The sequence below is a fragment of the Pavona decussata genome, unplaced genomic scaffold, assembly GCF_977016875.1.
Source record: "Pavona decussata unplaced genomic scaffold, jaPavDecu1.1 SCAFFOLD_75, whole genome shotgun sequence".
Lineage (NCBI taxonomy): Eukaryota > Metazoa > Cnidaria > Anthozoa > Scleractinia > Agariciidae > Pavona > Pavona decussata.
Genome location: NW_028145493.1, coordinates 752,501 through 768,734, shown reverse-complemented (window position 1 = coordinate 768,734; position 16,234 = coordinate 752,501). Strand labels below are relative to the sequence as shown.

General features: G+C 37.5%; 1 protein-coding gene across 1 annotated transcript in view; it reads left to right on the top strand.

Annotated features, from left to right (window-relative positions):
- Positions 1-16,234, top strand: part of LOC146476678 (lisH domain-containing protein ARMC9-like) — a 115,637-nt gene that overhangs the window by 3,510 nt on the left and 95,893 nt on the right. Inside the window, exons 3-5 of the mRNA XM_085114260.1 lie at positions 3,496-3,660; positions 8,134-8,289; positions 11,000-11,221. Of these exons, the coding sequence (XP_084970386.1) occupies positions 3,496-3,660; positions 8,134-8,289; positions 11,000-11,221 (543 nt within the window). The remainder of the gene's footprint in view (positions 1-3,495; positions 3,661-8,133; positions 8,290-10,999; positions 11,222-16,234) is intronic.

Sequence of the window (16,234 nt, the reverse complement as noted above, 5' to 3'; positions counted from 1 at the left end):
AAACGCATTTCATTAGCCCATTTTACTCTAACTTGTTTTCCATGTTACCATGCTCCCGCCAAGAGCGTAGCTCTGGCACTACTCACTATATAAACTCAAACAACCCACAATTCCTTGATTTGCTCTGACGAAGGGCTAGCACTTGAAATGTTGGCACTCAATCTCTTTACAGTGTCTAATTTAAATTTAGTTATCAAGAACTCTGTTGGTAAACCAAAATTTGGTTGATTAATGTCTACACCTACATCATCCGTAGGTTAAAATAGTGTCATGTGACATTTGGACATGCAAGCTACCCACTTCAGGGGATTCTATTGAAAAAGGTGTTAAAATAATTTGTGTTTTAAAATTAGCAGCTTTGAAACGTTCTTACTAGTCGAGTAGAAACTCATAGTAATTTTTAAGAGCCCTTTCTTGTGTCATTGTCATTCAGACTGATAATAATTTTTTTTAATAATTCCAGGGTGTTCAAAGTTATGAGATACTTTCTCCTACTCCTGGCAAACTAATTATTTGATATGAATATCAAGTCGGAAAGCCTTCAACCATCATAATGTGTTTTTATCTACCATTCTTGTCATTATTGTAGCCATTGATTTTTTCCATTGTTCAATATATATTGACCGTGTTTTACTGGCGTGGAGACCAGTCAGTATTGGCAAAAACTGTGGCCAAGGTCCTTAGATGCCAAAGGGTCATACTCAAGAGTGAGGGTTTACTACAACACAGTCCACACTAGGCTAGTATAATTTTTTTTGGGAGTGGGGGAGGGGGAGGGAGGGTGGAGGTGGTTTGGCTTATCAACAATGTTAGTGGAACAAAAATTCAGTGTAAAGTATAAAACTGAGATAACTGTTTAAAAACATCAGTAAACGGAAAAGTCAGAAATTCCTTCTGTGTTGCTGTTTGTATCCAATTCATCAAAAACGTTGGTCGAAAGCAATGCCATGGTACAAATTTCTCCTTCCAACATTTCTGTTTCCATATAAATGAAAAATTACCTGACTGAAACCTGTCAACTTGTATTTATTATGCAAGATTGTTTGACTGTTTGTTTTGTTTTCTCAAATTTTACACCTAACAAAGTGAGCTGAAACACCCTTAATTAAACAAGCAAACACCCATTAATTGAAGGGCTCTGTGGAAAAAGGGTCTAAGTGGCGATTTTGCTCGAAAAAAAAGTGCTCAAAAATCGATGAAATTTAGCTTTTACATTGGACTTAATTTTAGTTAATAAACGTTGCTCTATATTTTTTTCCTCTGGTTTCCGCTTCGTTTTTCAGAAATAACATAATATGCAAAAACCAAGTTTCTGCTGTCGGCGCCTTGTGGAAATCGTTTATTGATCAAGAAACAAAAGAAACCTTATTGCTGGTCAAATTTTCAGAATTTTAGTGGGTTTTTTTTGCGCTTTGGTTATAAAATAGCTCAAGGTGATATAATCTGATTAAAATTAGGCATCCAATGGTGTCTTGACATTCTTCACATACATTTTGGCTGCGTTAATAGCCCTGTCCACAAATGATGCCACAGTTTATTTGACCCTGTTGTGAATTGAACATTAAAACCAACTACTCCATGTGTTACCTATATAGAAGTTCAGAATTCTGTACAGGAAGGTGGGTTGGTGAGCACTTCAATAAGGCTTTTAACAATATTTTCATTATTTAGAAAATGAAACACCCATTCATACATAAATACGCACACGTTTATTCAAATTCATAAGAAGACATACAAATTTGAAAAGGGAGTTCCAAGGTTATCCCAATTATTAAAGGAACTCCCCTAAAAATTACAATAATGCTAAAAACAAAAAACAAAACTGTATTATACATAATATTAAATTAGAGCTAATATTAATTAAAAGATTACAGTGCTATCACAAATTAAAGAATGATCTCAGTTAAATTTTAAAAAGTTCAAAGCTGCTGGCTTCTACGACATTCTTGGGTAAGCTATTCCATTCTGTAACAATCTTCATAAAAAAGGAACGTTTCGAACAGCTTGGTCTAGTGGACTGAACATATAACTTATAGGAATGATTGGCTGTAGTGGATGTAGCCTTAGCAAATTCAAAATAATCATGAAAATCTAGGTGAGATGATCCAAATACAATCTTGTAGCACTCGACCAGTGAGAAATAAGAACTGCGAGTGGATAAAAGTGGCCATTTTAAAATTTGACAATGGTCTTCACAAGGCATATCGCCTTGTTTCACTGTCTTAGAGCTAGTCTTGACGCCAACATTGGACACTCTCGATAGCGTGGACATCTAGCGTGGACAATAAGCGATCAGGTCATCTTGGACATTCATCTCAATGTTGAGGTGAAAAACGTGAAAATTATTCAATGGAACTCGTGAAACTGTGATAAAAGTACAAAGAATTAATTGCGTCAAAGATTACGACGACAAGCAGCTCCTTATCAAATAACAGACCGTCTACTGGGAATTGAAACTCTATACAACTACACTGCACAGTATGGGAATGCCTGCCTCTTTGTTTTGTTTTGCTTGCATACAGAAGCAAAGAAAGTCATTCCCAGACCGATAGAAACCTATTTGATTTCTGTGGTTTCCAGTTCTCATTTGTGATTGGTCATGGCACTGCATTGCCCAAGCAGTTAATAAGTATATGGTTTTCATAGTTTGACCACCCTTAACTTTGGCCTTTAATGCTTTTATCATTGGTTTTCTATTTTTTGTGTTGGTTATAATTTTCTTATGCCAAGGTCTGTTCTTGGTAATGAACTGGAATAGTATATTATTAAGGACGGTGCCTACTAATACCGAAATATTTTTGTGCGGTTTATGACTATGCAGGAAAAGCAGATCATAGAAAGGGCTATTGAAATCCAAAAAGAAAATTGGGGGTAACCAGGCATTTTTCAGACATAATTAAGCAGTAATATCTCTAAAAAGCGAAAAAATATAGAGCAATGTATGAGATTTTTTCCTAAATTGAAGCTTAATTATCTCTGAAAAATGCATGGTTACCCCCAGGGACTGGGTTACCCCCAATTTTCTTTTGAGATATCAAAAGCATTTGCTAAGTTCTATTTTCTCTGTATAGTTTTAAACCGCCCAAAAATATTCCTGTATTAGTAGGCACCACCCATAGGAAACCCAAGTATCTCGAGATGCACAGAACGTATGCGCAGCAACAATAGTAGGCACCGTCCTTAACTGACAATAATTATGACAAATGTAATTAATTCATTTCTAGATATTTGTTAAATTATGAAATTAAATGTAATAAAGTAAGTAAAGTAGGTAAGTAATTTTATTTAAAGTAGAACTCCACTGAACTCCACTTAGCTTAAAGCTACTTTACAGGAAGCCCACTATAAAAATAATATAAAAGTAAAGTAATGTACTAACTAAATTAAAATGTATGTACATGAAGTGGACTTAAATCTAAAAATCAAAAATTCTAAAATTCTAAAATTTTCAAATATTAAGTTCCTCACTTTTCTGTCTGGATTGTTTCATTTCAGCAAGAAATGGTAGATTCGTTTGAGGATGGAAGGTGCACTGCGTTCTTCAGAATGTGGAACAAATTCATCCCAGAAACAATTCAAGAGACAGATCATAATTGCCAAAAACTGGTTTTTAACATTAATATCTTCTTTGCCCTCTACCCAATTACACATGGAAATCAGGTATTGTTAATTGGTGTAAATTCTGTGCAATGCTTTATATAATTTATTGTTTAAGTAAATACCCTCATCAATAAACTACAATTGGGTAAACTTGTTAACAAACACCAAAATAATTTGCTTCCTGGAATATACGATTCTTATTCTTCAAATAATTATTAGTGACATTCACCATTACCACACACGCTCGAGAACTAATCAAAATTTGTTTATACCGTCTCCCAGAACTAATCAGTATGGCAAATTCAGTGTTAGATATGCTGCTGCTGATTTTTGGAACAACTCTAAACATCAAGAATGCAGCATCTCTTCAAAGCTTTAGAAAAGATTTAAAAGAATATCTGCTATCATCCAAAGCCTGAGAGTGATTTCTTGACTTCCTGCACAGTTATTTTTTTATTTATTTATTTTTTTTCTTCCTCTTTTTCATTACTTATTCATTTATTTTACTTACCTATGTTTGTTTATTTCCATGTACCCTCGCTAACTAAGATTAATTTAAATGCAGGTATCCTTTTGTTAAGTAAGAGATCAGGTGTGTAAACACTTTTTAACCCCATGGGTTTTCGTTTTCACACCTCCACATTCCTTTCTCCCTAATTCCTGTTTTTTGTGTTTAATTAATATGTGGAAATCAAGAAACTTGAAACTTAAAACTATTATTGGTTGATGCCAGAAAATATCTGCACCATACTACTAGCGACATCTTGGAATTCCAAAGAGAAGGGGGCATGGGGCTTGGACTGGAATTCTGAAAGCATGGGGAGGTGTTTAGGCTATGAATTCTGGAGGCATGTGCGGGGGCCCAGGTCTCTCAGTTCTTGTTTTTCCAGAGGGGGGAGTTGTCTTGTTACAGTCTAACTGTAAAACAAGACAAATCTTTATATGCAGACTTGTGACAAAACACAGCAAACCGACAAGCCAATTTAAACATGGCAATCAAGAGAATGAATTGTTTATCGGGTGCAGTTCGTCTGTTTTGTTAACATAAATTTAGTTGCAAACATGTCAAAATTGGATCATATGTTGTAAGCAGTCTAAGGGAAATGACTTACAGATATGACATCAGCACAACAAAAGTGCACAGTTATTTTGCTGGCTGCTTTCATATAATTAATTGTATGTAATCTTGTCAGCGAATGTAAGAGTAACTTAAATGAAAACATTAATTTTGTTTTGCTTGTATGGAATACTGCAAAATGTCAGCAAAAGTTGTTTCTTCCATTCTCTTTACAAATATTTATGTTATGTGATGTACGGTTTACAAGTCCGTCTCTTAGTAGTGTTTAAAGGATTTAACTTCACATTGCATGCTAAAAATGCAAATTGGCTCACTTTGGGAAAAAAAGTTTATGTTTCCCCAATTCTCTGCAATTCTCATGGACTTTGATATTTTGATATGTGATTTGATATTATTTATTTGTTTTAATTTCTGTATCAGTAAAGAAGATGCAATTATCTCACTTGCAGTTTGAAAATCAGGGAACTAAGGATTGCAGTGGTATAGAACTTTTCTTGTCACCATCCACTTCTGTCAGTTGCTAGTTTTGATTCCATTGAAGATTTCCATTCTAATGACAGATTTGAGGCAGGCAAGAGGGGTTCCACAAGGAGCTCATGCTGACAGCTGGAATTGGAGTATAACCACTTTATCTTGAAATTTGTTTAGATTAGAACATCAGAAGTTTATGCTTCAAAAGAGAACAGAGTAAACAAATCCATCATGGTAGATCTTCATCATTTGTTTGACACTTTGGAAGAAACACTGCATGCAACTGCAGGTCCACAAATTCACTAAAGAATCTAAAATTATACAACAGCACATCATACTCCAACCACGCCTGACCAGGAAACTGTTGGGCTGTCTGAATTATCAGGAGCTTGTACTTTGTGACGTCCAACTACCTATGGGGTTAGGTAGAACACATGACCAGCTGATAAATGGTTAAAGCACTACCTCTGCCCAGGTTAGAGTGTCCTGAATCTCCACTTGGCGACGCTTGCATGAGGACACAACCAATTTTCCATCCAGGAAGGTTTGAGGCTCATGCTCAGCTGCCCAGAGATTAACCAACAACACATCTCTAGATCCACAAAATGGCCTCCAGTAATTTTAGCCACCAGTTTTGCTGCGATGGAGGCCTGCCCAGGGCAGATAACAAATGCTTTGTCCAGAGATGGAGCTGGGATTGAGATAGGTGAGACGTAGCTGTACTGTGGAGAGTACAGGGGCCACATGGCGAGCCAAGGTCAGGTTAGTGATGGCCACCGAACCTGGTGAAAAAGTGGAGACAAACCCTGGCAATGTGAACGTACCTGCTTGACATGCCGAGAACACTGAGGAAACTATAACCCCCACTTTAAGCTGTCAAGGACACCAGAGTACTAGAGCTGTGTTGAGAAACACAAGTGGAAGATGTAGTGGCTGAAGAATCCCACTGAGTGGCAAGATTTCTGTGGACCGCTGAAATGATGGCTGGTAATGGCGTCAGTTGAAAAATGCGACAAAGAAACTGAAGAGGTAATGGTAACAGCTGCTGGCATCACAGGTGACGAAGCTGCCGTCACAGAAGGTGTCAAAGTGGACAAACTGTTATTCACAGAATGCAGGTCGACCATGATGATCAAAGTCCAAACGTTCTTTTACAAATCTAAACAAGGGATGGTGAAAAACCTGCTGCGAAAAGAGCCAAAACCACAAACAGTGAACCAAATGCAGCCTAACAGCTTTGAAGAAAAACACCTGAGACAAATGGCGAAAAAACAGCAAAAAAATTCCAGACAACCTAGCCCCCCACAACAAACACACCAGCACAAACGCAGAGCAACTGAGAGTAGGTGTGATCACGCATGCACATGCACTGCCACCGGTGAATGCTGACCATAACCCAGCCTGCATTTACAAGCAGCCAGGATAGTGGCACGCGGACATTTTTGATATGCTAATTAAATGCCAATGCCTTTACATGCCAAGAACACCAAATCACCAAGAAAACCACTATGCTAAGCTAACACACGCTAGTAATGCCAATGACGCTGTCGTTAACACAGACAACAAAAATTCCTGCCCCTGGTCATTAACTACAGCTGTAAGTCTAATTGCATTTAACTCCATTTAAGTTCTATCAGTTTTAAGTGTCAATTATCACATCTGTATGTTGTTGTATGTCCTATAACAACCCTCTACTACTGCTACTACTACTTCTCCTATATTTACCTCTACCGCCACTTATTCTGTTCACCCACAATATGATGGGATCAAAGTGCTAGCGGTTTGGCAGGTTTTTCTTTGATGGGAGCTTGTAGAAGCTCAGTACTTTGAGAAAGAACTGCTTGAGCCATAGTGACTGCTTGTTCATCAGTGTGAGGTCTTGTTTAGTGATCTCTAAGACTCCTGGGGCCGGTTGTTTGAAAGCTGGTTAACCCTTATCCACAATTAAAAGTTAGCCGAGGTTTTCATATCGCTTGTTAAAAGTGGTTTGGAAAGCTTACTTAACCTAATGTAAAGCTTACTTAACCTAATGTTAAAGGAAAGTCTAAGTCAAACCTGAGGGTCAAAGAGCTTTTGGAAGAATCTTTATTGATTAGTCATTAAATTCAAATCAAAGTTCACGTTCATCAAGGATTAGCTTAATAGGGTTTTGAAGAACTTGGCACAGTAGAATACTTTAAAACAGGTGTGAGAGATAAGATGAGAAGTACAAAATTATGCAAGCTGTGCAAGAAAGGAGTCAGAGCATTCTCCATATATGCATGTTCACCTGCTGAAAATTGTTTATCTTAGTGTAACACTTATGAGCATGCAGCTGAGTGAGTGGTATGCTACGACCTTGGACAAAACTGTTGAGAAACATTTTTCAGGACCTAAAACATTTTGCCATACTGTTCACACATCAACAACTCAGACCCCCTACCCCTTATCGGTGTTGTTCTGCTGCTGAAAAAAAAGCTGTATAAATCGTCTAACCTTAAAACCAACACTGAGTGACAAGGAGAGGAAGAGTAACAACTTAGTGCTCTCCTATTGCTGTTGTCTTCAAGGGAGGTTGAAATCCATGTGCAAAAAAAGCATTTTTCCAACTAGGTTTGTGTAAGATTGTAGATTTGATCTCTTAGCAAAGGGTATGGTTTATCACAACGTAGCACTTGTGGGCATGTAGCAGTGGTGTATTAGATTTGTTTTTGTAGCGAAATGGATAGTTTACATGTACCTTAATTTAGTACTTGTAAGTATGTAGGTGTGATGTATAATTATAAGATTTAATTTCCTCTTCTTCCTTGTTCTCTAGTTGGAGAAGTCTTTTTATAATCATATTGATCAAGATATTTTATCTGTGGTAATAATTTACTTTTGCTCATGACTCATTAAGAGGTGGTGACTATAAGGGCACAAAGGGTTAACTGTATATTGTAATGATTTCCTTAGAAGTAAGCTTTACTTGCGTTAACCAAAATTATGACTTTTTGTCTTTACAGAACAAACAAGAACTGGAGAATTCAATGAGAGAGTTTAAGGGTTACCTTGAAACTAAAGGTGCAGCGCTGAGCCAGACAACTGAGTTTCTTCCTTATTATGCTCTGCCATATATTCCTGATCCTACATCACATCCATCATTCAAACCACTTTTTGCGGTAAGAAGATTTTAAGTACGAAGAAATGTGGCTTAAGACTAAGTCCATGAGAGGACCAGGCAGGGGTGATACATGAGACCTCTCCAATCAGTATTAAACTTGGGCAGATTAAAGTAACTCACCCACGAACTCTAATACAGCAGTAGGCCACCTTTGAGACTTTTCCCTCGGGAGTTAAAACACCTCCCTGTTTTTTTGCCTCAAATCCCAAAAATTCCCCTTAAATTAGCATCAAAAATAGACTTTGTTCCTGTTTACAAAATATACTGAATTTTCTTATTGTTTCCTTTGATTTAAGACTGAACCTGTTTTAGCTTGTAGTACCACTTTTAAGTCATTTAGAGTGACAGGTGCCAATCAAGACCTGTCAATTTAAAAAAGGGAAAAGATTTCATGCAACCTGCAGTTAGCATTAGCTAGTCAAGGTGGAAGATGAAGTGGGAAGTAAAATATGTAACATATAGAGATATGTGTAGACTTACATATTGAATTAAGGTTACCGTATACCTTTAGAGGTGTCTCTTGTCCAAGCGATGTAGCGCATACAGTTAAAACTGTAGATACTTAGACCCCTATATCAAACTAAAGCTTATAGAGCTGGCTATTAAACTATACCAAAAATTTTGAAATAAATTGACTTGTTGAATTTTTGGCACTGTTGTCTCCGGGCAATCAATTTTTTCACTTGAAGGGGACACTTTAAAGAGCTAATACTCAAAGGGAATTTGTTTGTTTGCCTTCAAATTTGGACAGTACCTAGTTTAACATATAATTGACAAGAAAGGCTTGCAAATTTTTTATTTCGAAAGATGTTTACTCCTAGATCGATTTTGGTATGATCACTCCACATTTTCTTAAATCCTGTTTCGAAAATGTTCTGTAACTTTTCACTGCAATTGAATAAGGCAAAACGCAGATAGGTTTCTTTTAGCACTTTGGGTCCGGAAACTGAGGAGCAAATTAAACTAATGAAAAACAAAATTCTCTTTGACTTGTAACTTTCAAAAGGTGATTCAGACGCTTACATTAAGAGGTTATGAAAAATTCGCCAATTCATTTTATTTTTTATTTTTTTTAGATTTACATGTATAACCAGCTCTATAAGCTTTAATTTGTCCAGTTTAACTGGACAGGCTACATCACTTGGACGTGAGACACCTCTAAAGGGATGTGGTAACCTTAGTAAGCTGGTAAAGAGGGCTGCAGTGATAAACTAAATTAAAAGGAAAGGTAAAGGAGATTATGTATAACACATCCCGAGACATTTGGTTCCTATTATTCTCCAGTTCTCAAAAATTAGTATTTTAGAATTTCCCTAAAGGAAGTGTGTTGTTTGTTTGAATGAAGTGTTTTGGCTGGGAGAGCTTTTTGTTGACTATTCTGTCCTTGTTAATTGGAGGGCTAGGGATGCAACCATCCTATCGTGCATTTCAGTTTGCTTTTTGTTGTTTTAGCTCAGATTCACCGGAGCTTTTGCATGTGGCCTTGAATTTGTTGTTTAATCCACTGCTTAGCATGTTGTGTTGTGATCTTGCCCATAATCATGAATAGCTTTTTTCTTGCAAACAAAGTCTCAAAGCAGTGTTAAGAAGTTGAAGCAATATTTCCTAAAGGAATTCAAGGGTACATGCAAAAACTGGTGAACCTGAGCCAAAACAACAAGGAGCAATCTGAACTCCACTATAGGATGGTTATGCCCCCACCTTCAATAATTTATTCATAGTTGCGGTTTAGGAAGCACCATTCTATAATTTGTAAACATTGACAATTTGCAGAAGTGAGTCTAAATTTGATATACAAGCAGTTTTCATCAAGATGTTGGGAATTTTACTAACGTTTTTGTTTTCAATATTTTTTCTGGTCAATACTTGATATGTAACCATACCCTTTTTCCTTTTCTTTTACATCAGACGATTTTTACTTCACTATTACAGTGTAAAAAGCAGTTAATTCGGGAAGCCTGTAAATAGTTAAGTTTTCTTTCCATGAAAAAGTTAAATTTATGCAAAACCTTAACGGATGTGGGATAGTGCAAACGTAGGAAATGGCACCCTGCACAGATCAGTCCTAAATTTTCAAGGCATTAGTTTTGCATCTTATTAATTAATTCAGTGAAAAATTAGTGGCAAAGCCATTCCTTGTGTCGCCAGCTAGGTAGCCAAATTAATGGAATGGTCCCACACGAGTTTCCACCTTCACCCCAGCACTTCTCTTTCCATAATTAAAATATAATTTCAAGGTGACAGTGTATACATATATAAAACAAGAATCCTGTCTTTTTCAAATGTGTAAAGAGATGCATACTTTTTACCTATGTGGACTGACCTAGGCCACTAATAAATATAATTCCAAGACTCTCTGTTGAACAGTATCTTTTGTGGACATTGTTGTATTGAGATTGATCATTAGTGACATTTTACATTTAAGACGGTGGTAAACAGTATATTAGAAGTTAAGCTGCTAAGGGAAAACAATGGAAGATGGTCCTCAAAACTCTGGAAGTTGCATGCAATGCATGCCGCTTGACGAAGAGTCTTTATTATGAATATTAAATGATGTCTTCCCAAAGTTGCCATTTTTAAATGAGGTCCTGATGTTTGACAGCAGGTTGTGCGTGACACTTGAACTTTATTGTTTAGTTCGTAGACTTGCAAAGCTAATTGCTTTAGACAGACCTTGGTCAATCATTACATTGCTGCTTGTGTTGCAGAGTGTGTGGAGCTCAGATCTCAAGAATAACGTGCAGGCATTTCTCTCTGCCACTCTCAAATCCCAAGAAAAGCCAAGGCTGTTTCATTTGTACAAACAGAGTTCAGCTGAAGCTGAGAGAGAAAGGAAACTTTATCTAGAACAACTTAAAAAATTACAAAGTCAGGTTACAAGAAAAGAAGAGCAATTTGCACAGTACCAGAAAAGATTCTCTAAGATACAGGTAATCATCTGTAAATTGACTATTTTCAAGTTGTAGTTAAATAATTATAATTGTAATATGGAGGTTAACTCACGTATTGTGATCTCCAGCATTGGTTTTGCATTTTACACTGACCAGCCTGAGAGTCCCTCATAATGATATCTTATAATTCTATTTAAATGTAAATATGAAAACATATATTTTGAACTGCGGATGAAAGATCAAATAAAAGAAAGATCCTCGTAGTTACTACGAAACTTAAGCAGTTGCCTTTTTTATCTTTCATCCGCAGTTCAAATATATCTGTTTCATATATTTACATTTATTTATTCATCCTTCACAGGTATATTACGAACTCACAATATGACCAGCTCCCAGTTGGCTTTATAGCTCAATTGGTAGAGCACTGCACTGGCATCGCAGAGGTCATGGGTTTGAATCCTGTTCAAGCCTGAATTTTTTTCAGGCTTTCTTTTCGCAACCACTTAAGTTGGATAGTAACTGTGAGGATCTTTCATCTTTTTGATGTAATTCAATTTGTTACACATTTTTAGACCACACCCGCAATTCCTGTGGTGTAGCTGTTTGGCTGGAATCCAGAAACCTTTCATCTTAAAATGGAATTACTTTGTTTAAGACATTGTGTGGCTCCAGAAAGTATCCATACCCACCCTGGGGTTGCAAAAGTTTTAAAAGGAAAGTATAAACCTTGGAACTGAAATATACAACATGCATATATTTGAACTGCATATGAAAGAGTTGATAAGTGAAATATTGTCATAGTCACATACAGTGTATGCAACTTAAGCAGCTGTGAAAGGAAGGCCATACTGTTTGAGGGTGGATGTTGAAGCATATACACTAGATTTTAATAACAAAACACACATGCTTTTCAAGATGGCTGCCAACAACCAAACCCATGGTGCTTAATGGCTTATACTTGCGTGCAGATACTAATGTTGACACTATGTCCCTTTCTATCCACTTTGATGGTGTCTGCAAAGTATTACAACTAACTGTGGTCCACAAAACTCCACCTTACTGACAACTTAAAATTTTCACATTTCCTGAAATCTCTTTCTGGGTTTCCCTGGAATAAATAATAACCTCTTTGGTGTTTGATGTTACACCTTGGTCTAAAATATCCAGCTTCAACAGGCTTTGAGTGTGAAGTGTTTGTGTCTTTAATCTTAGTGTCTTCTACAGGCAACGTTTCCTTATCGGGTGAAATGTATGACTTATGGAACAAACTCTCTCCCACAGTTCCTTCACTGGACTTGAGCCTGGTTACTTCGTCTACTTTTTGGCTACAATGAAGGGAGACACTCACACAGTAAGAGTGTTTAGCACTTCCTCAATACCTCAATAATGTCCTTGTCCAGCAAGTCATCTAATTTCTGATCAACTTTATCCAAGACTGAAAGGAAGTCTCTGGATCTCCTGGGTTACTGGTCTGACCTCCTGACTGACGTGCAGCATAAGCTGGTAATCCTTTAGCTTTTGAACTCCAGTTAGAATGTGTGCATATTCTTTTCAAGTATCTTCATCAGCTCCAGCTGTCACTACTAAGCAAACTTGAGGCCCACTGACTGGTTCAACTCTCAACACTTTAAGCAGCTGTGCTTCTTCCAAGCAAGGCCTTCCCAGTGACAGTGAATTCATCCACACACTCTTCCCTACTGGCGACAAAGGCTACTTCTTGTGACAAATGTCCCAACAAACTTCACTGCCTCTCTTTTTGGATTGCACTTGATTTCTTTCTGTTTCAAACTGTTCTTTTTTTTACATCCCAAAATCGATCAAGTTACATGATGCACCTGAATCAATCAATACATTGTCCAACTCCACTCCACCAACTGTGAGCATGATTTCTCCAGTTTCCTGTGGTCCTTTAACAACAAATTCATATCCATCCAGTCATTCAACTGCTTTCTGTACTACATGAAACACCTCTCTGCTTCTTGGCTCATAGTTCTCTTTGTTGCTTCTTGGTGGCTGTTTCCTAGTTCCCTCATTCTCACAACAGACTGCAAAATGTCCACACATCGCAGCAAGTATCTCTTATATAGTGGCCAAATCAATATTACAATTATAACAGTTCTGTGACTGAGCTGCCTTAGGTTTCTGTGGCTTATGGCTCTGCACTCCATTCTTTCCTTTGTTTATGCTTTGTCCCTTCCCTTTGTCCTGTGGTTCTATAGCTCAAATCGGACTGTCTGGTACGTTAATGACTTTATCTGTTCATTAACTGCTTTGTGGGGTCATGCAATGTCCTGCTAATGTGGCATTATAAGTTTCTCCAATAATTTTCGTCAGAGCTTTTCGACCTGACACTTTCCTATGTGCTGTATTGTTTTGCCTACATAAGGGAAATTAAATGTAACAGTATTTTGCCTGAGCATGCACTCAAACTGATCTACCTTCTCTCCGCTTTGTTGTTCCATATTTCTCGCAGTGAATACATGCCAGGGAACGTCACGGAAATGTCAGGGAACATTAACTTTTTAGTATCCCACGATCAATTTTGGCCCAGCAGACATAACCTACATACAAGAGCTTCCATTCTTGGATGGAAGTTTACTATACAGACTGTTCGCAAGCCTCTAGAAGGACTTTTCAGTTAGAAGAAAAAAGTACCCTAACGTGCTGCTTCAAGAATCCAGCAGTGGGCCCTTACATCGGCAGCATATGAGTACAAAATTGCCTTAAAGAGTGCAGAGCAAATTCCTTATGCAGATGCATTAAGTCACCCTCCATTGGACAAGAGGTCCGAGACTGTTCTTTTACCCAGAGAGACAGTTTTGCTCTTGGAACCCCTGGACAAGTCCCCAGGCACCGTGCCTGGGATCCGAGAATGGACAAGATGTGAATCAGTGCTCTTAAGAGTGGATGGCCAAATGGGACAAGACATGGAGCTACATGTACACCCCAACTTGAGCCGGCAAGCTGAGTTGACCATAGAAGATGCATGTTTTCTGTAGGGCAGCAGAGTGATAATACCACCACAAGGCCGAACACAAATCATAGCTGAACTGCATGATGCCCATCCTGGTATTTCAAGAATGAACTTCAAAGCTCTTGCATGTAGTTATGTCTGGTGGCCCAAAATCAAAAATTAAACGAGACTTACCTGTAAGTTGAAGTTTGATTGGAATTCTATGAGTCATTGGTCAGTCTCATTTAATTTTTAATTCTACTTGGTCATTGGTCTAAGTTGCTAGTAAGTCACGTGAGACTTGAAAGTAATGTGGCCATGAACAGATATAAACAGCAAAAAACCACATTTATTGCTTAGAACGTCCATGGAGTGAAACAATCTCATCACCAAAGTTAACAACTAACTGAATAATAGGTTTGTCATAAAACTTCCGAAAAGTGCTCTCGCTAGACCACCCAGCAGCATTCATAATGGTATTTATGCACATGTTAGTGGACTTGGCAGCTGATGTAGCGGCAGCTCGCGTACTATGAGCCAAAAACGTTTTGTGTTAATACCAGCTTTTTGCTGATCTGTGGAAGGAAAACCCTGCTGAATTTATGTTGCATAAGTTATCTCAACTATCTCATGATGATGGCGAATAAAGGTTGAATCTAACAATGCCATTGTCAAGCAACCAATTAGAGCATTGCCTTACATGCCTGGGAAGCATCCGGACACTGGAAAAGAGCAACAGCTTGCGCAGATGTCTCTTCTCTCCGCTCAAAGGAAATAGGAGACCCCTGCATACATTAAATGCCATTAACATTTTATATTAGAAATTTCATCAGGTCATCAAAATTAGTTTAAGGCCAACACATTTGCCACCTATATCGTTACATAAAAACAAAAATTACATTGCATGATTCTCACCTGCAGCATCTCCTGTATGACTGCCTTTTAACAGCTATTCACAGTCTTTTTGTATAGTTGAACCCCAGTAAAATGGATGCCATAGGGACCACTGAAACTGTGAACATTAATGGGGTGTCTGTATTAACTGGATTCACATAATTGAATGGAATTTGTCTATTTTATTGTTTTCAAGAAAAAAGGAAGCATATAAACCCACAGACACTTGCAATATTACAACAGGCCCGTAGGGGAGGGAGGGGCAGGGGGGGGCTTGAGCCCCCCCAGAATTTTTGGAAGTTAAAAAGCAATGTTGCCAAAAATATACATTAATTAAAACAAATTTATGTTGAATTCTGACGCTCTTGCTATTTGGAAATAAGAATCAAAATCGATTGAAATCAACCAATCAGAAGCCGTGAAAGCTGTCGAAATAAACTACATGTTTTCTAAGACATCCATTGATTTTAAGGAATACAAATTTCCTTAGTTTACAACAGTTTAGTGTTTCCGCGTTGTCACACAAAAAGCCACACAAATATGTCCTCAAGACCAGAGAAAAAAAATTCTCCCACAGTCGGATTCTTACTGCCCGATTCCAGATTTAAAAAGAGAGAGAAAAATTTGTCGTCGTTTGTCTACGTCCTCCTTCAAACGTGAAATTAGGAAACTTTACGTCCACGTTAAGGAAAAGGCAAAAGCATGTACCTAAGAGTGTGATGAAGGTGCAAAGCTATTGTTTTACTTACTAAATCTACCGGGTTTTTTATGTTCTAGCTGCATCTTAAACTCCGAAATCAGTCTGTTTTGAGTGACAAGTGGGGGGGTAGTTTTGTTTCACCATTTTGCTAAGCCCCCTCAGTTGTTTTAGCCTTGCTACGGGCCTGTACAATTAAACACAAAATGTGTAATTTTCTCTCAACCAAAGTTATGGTCCAGTGAAAGAGCCAAGTAGTCTGATGAGGCATATTTGGTGAAGTTATATTGCTTATGATTAGCTTACTAACTGAACCAGGGAAACTGCTTCTTGTCTGTATGAAAAGGTATCCGCCTTAAGTAGGTTTATTGTAGAAAAAGTGTATGACCTCTCATCTCCATCAGGACTGAAAATACTGCCCTTAGGGAGTTGTATTAAATTGAAGTCTCAAAAGCATGTTTGTATTTACTTATAAAATAAGAGCTCCAATTTTTTCTTTGTAAATTAC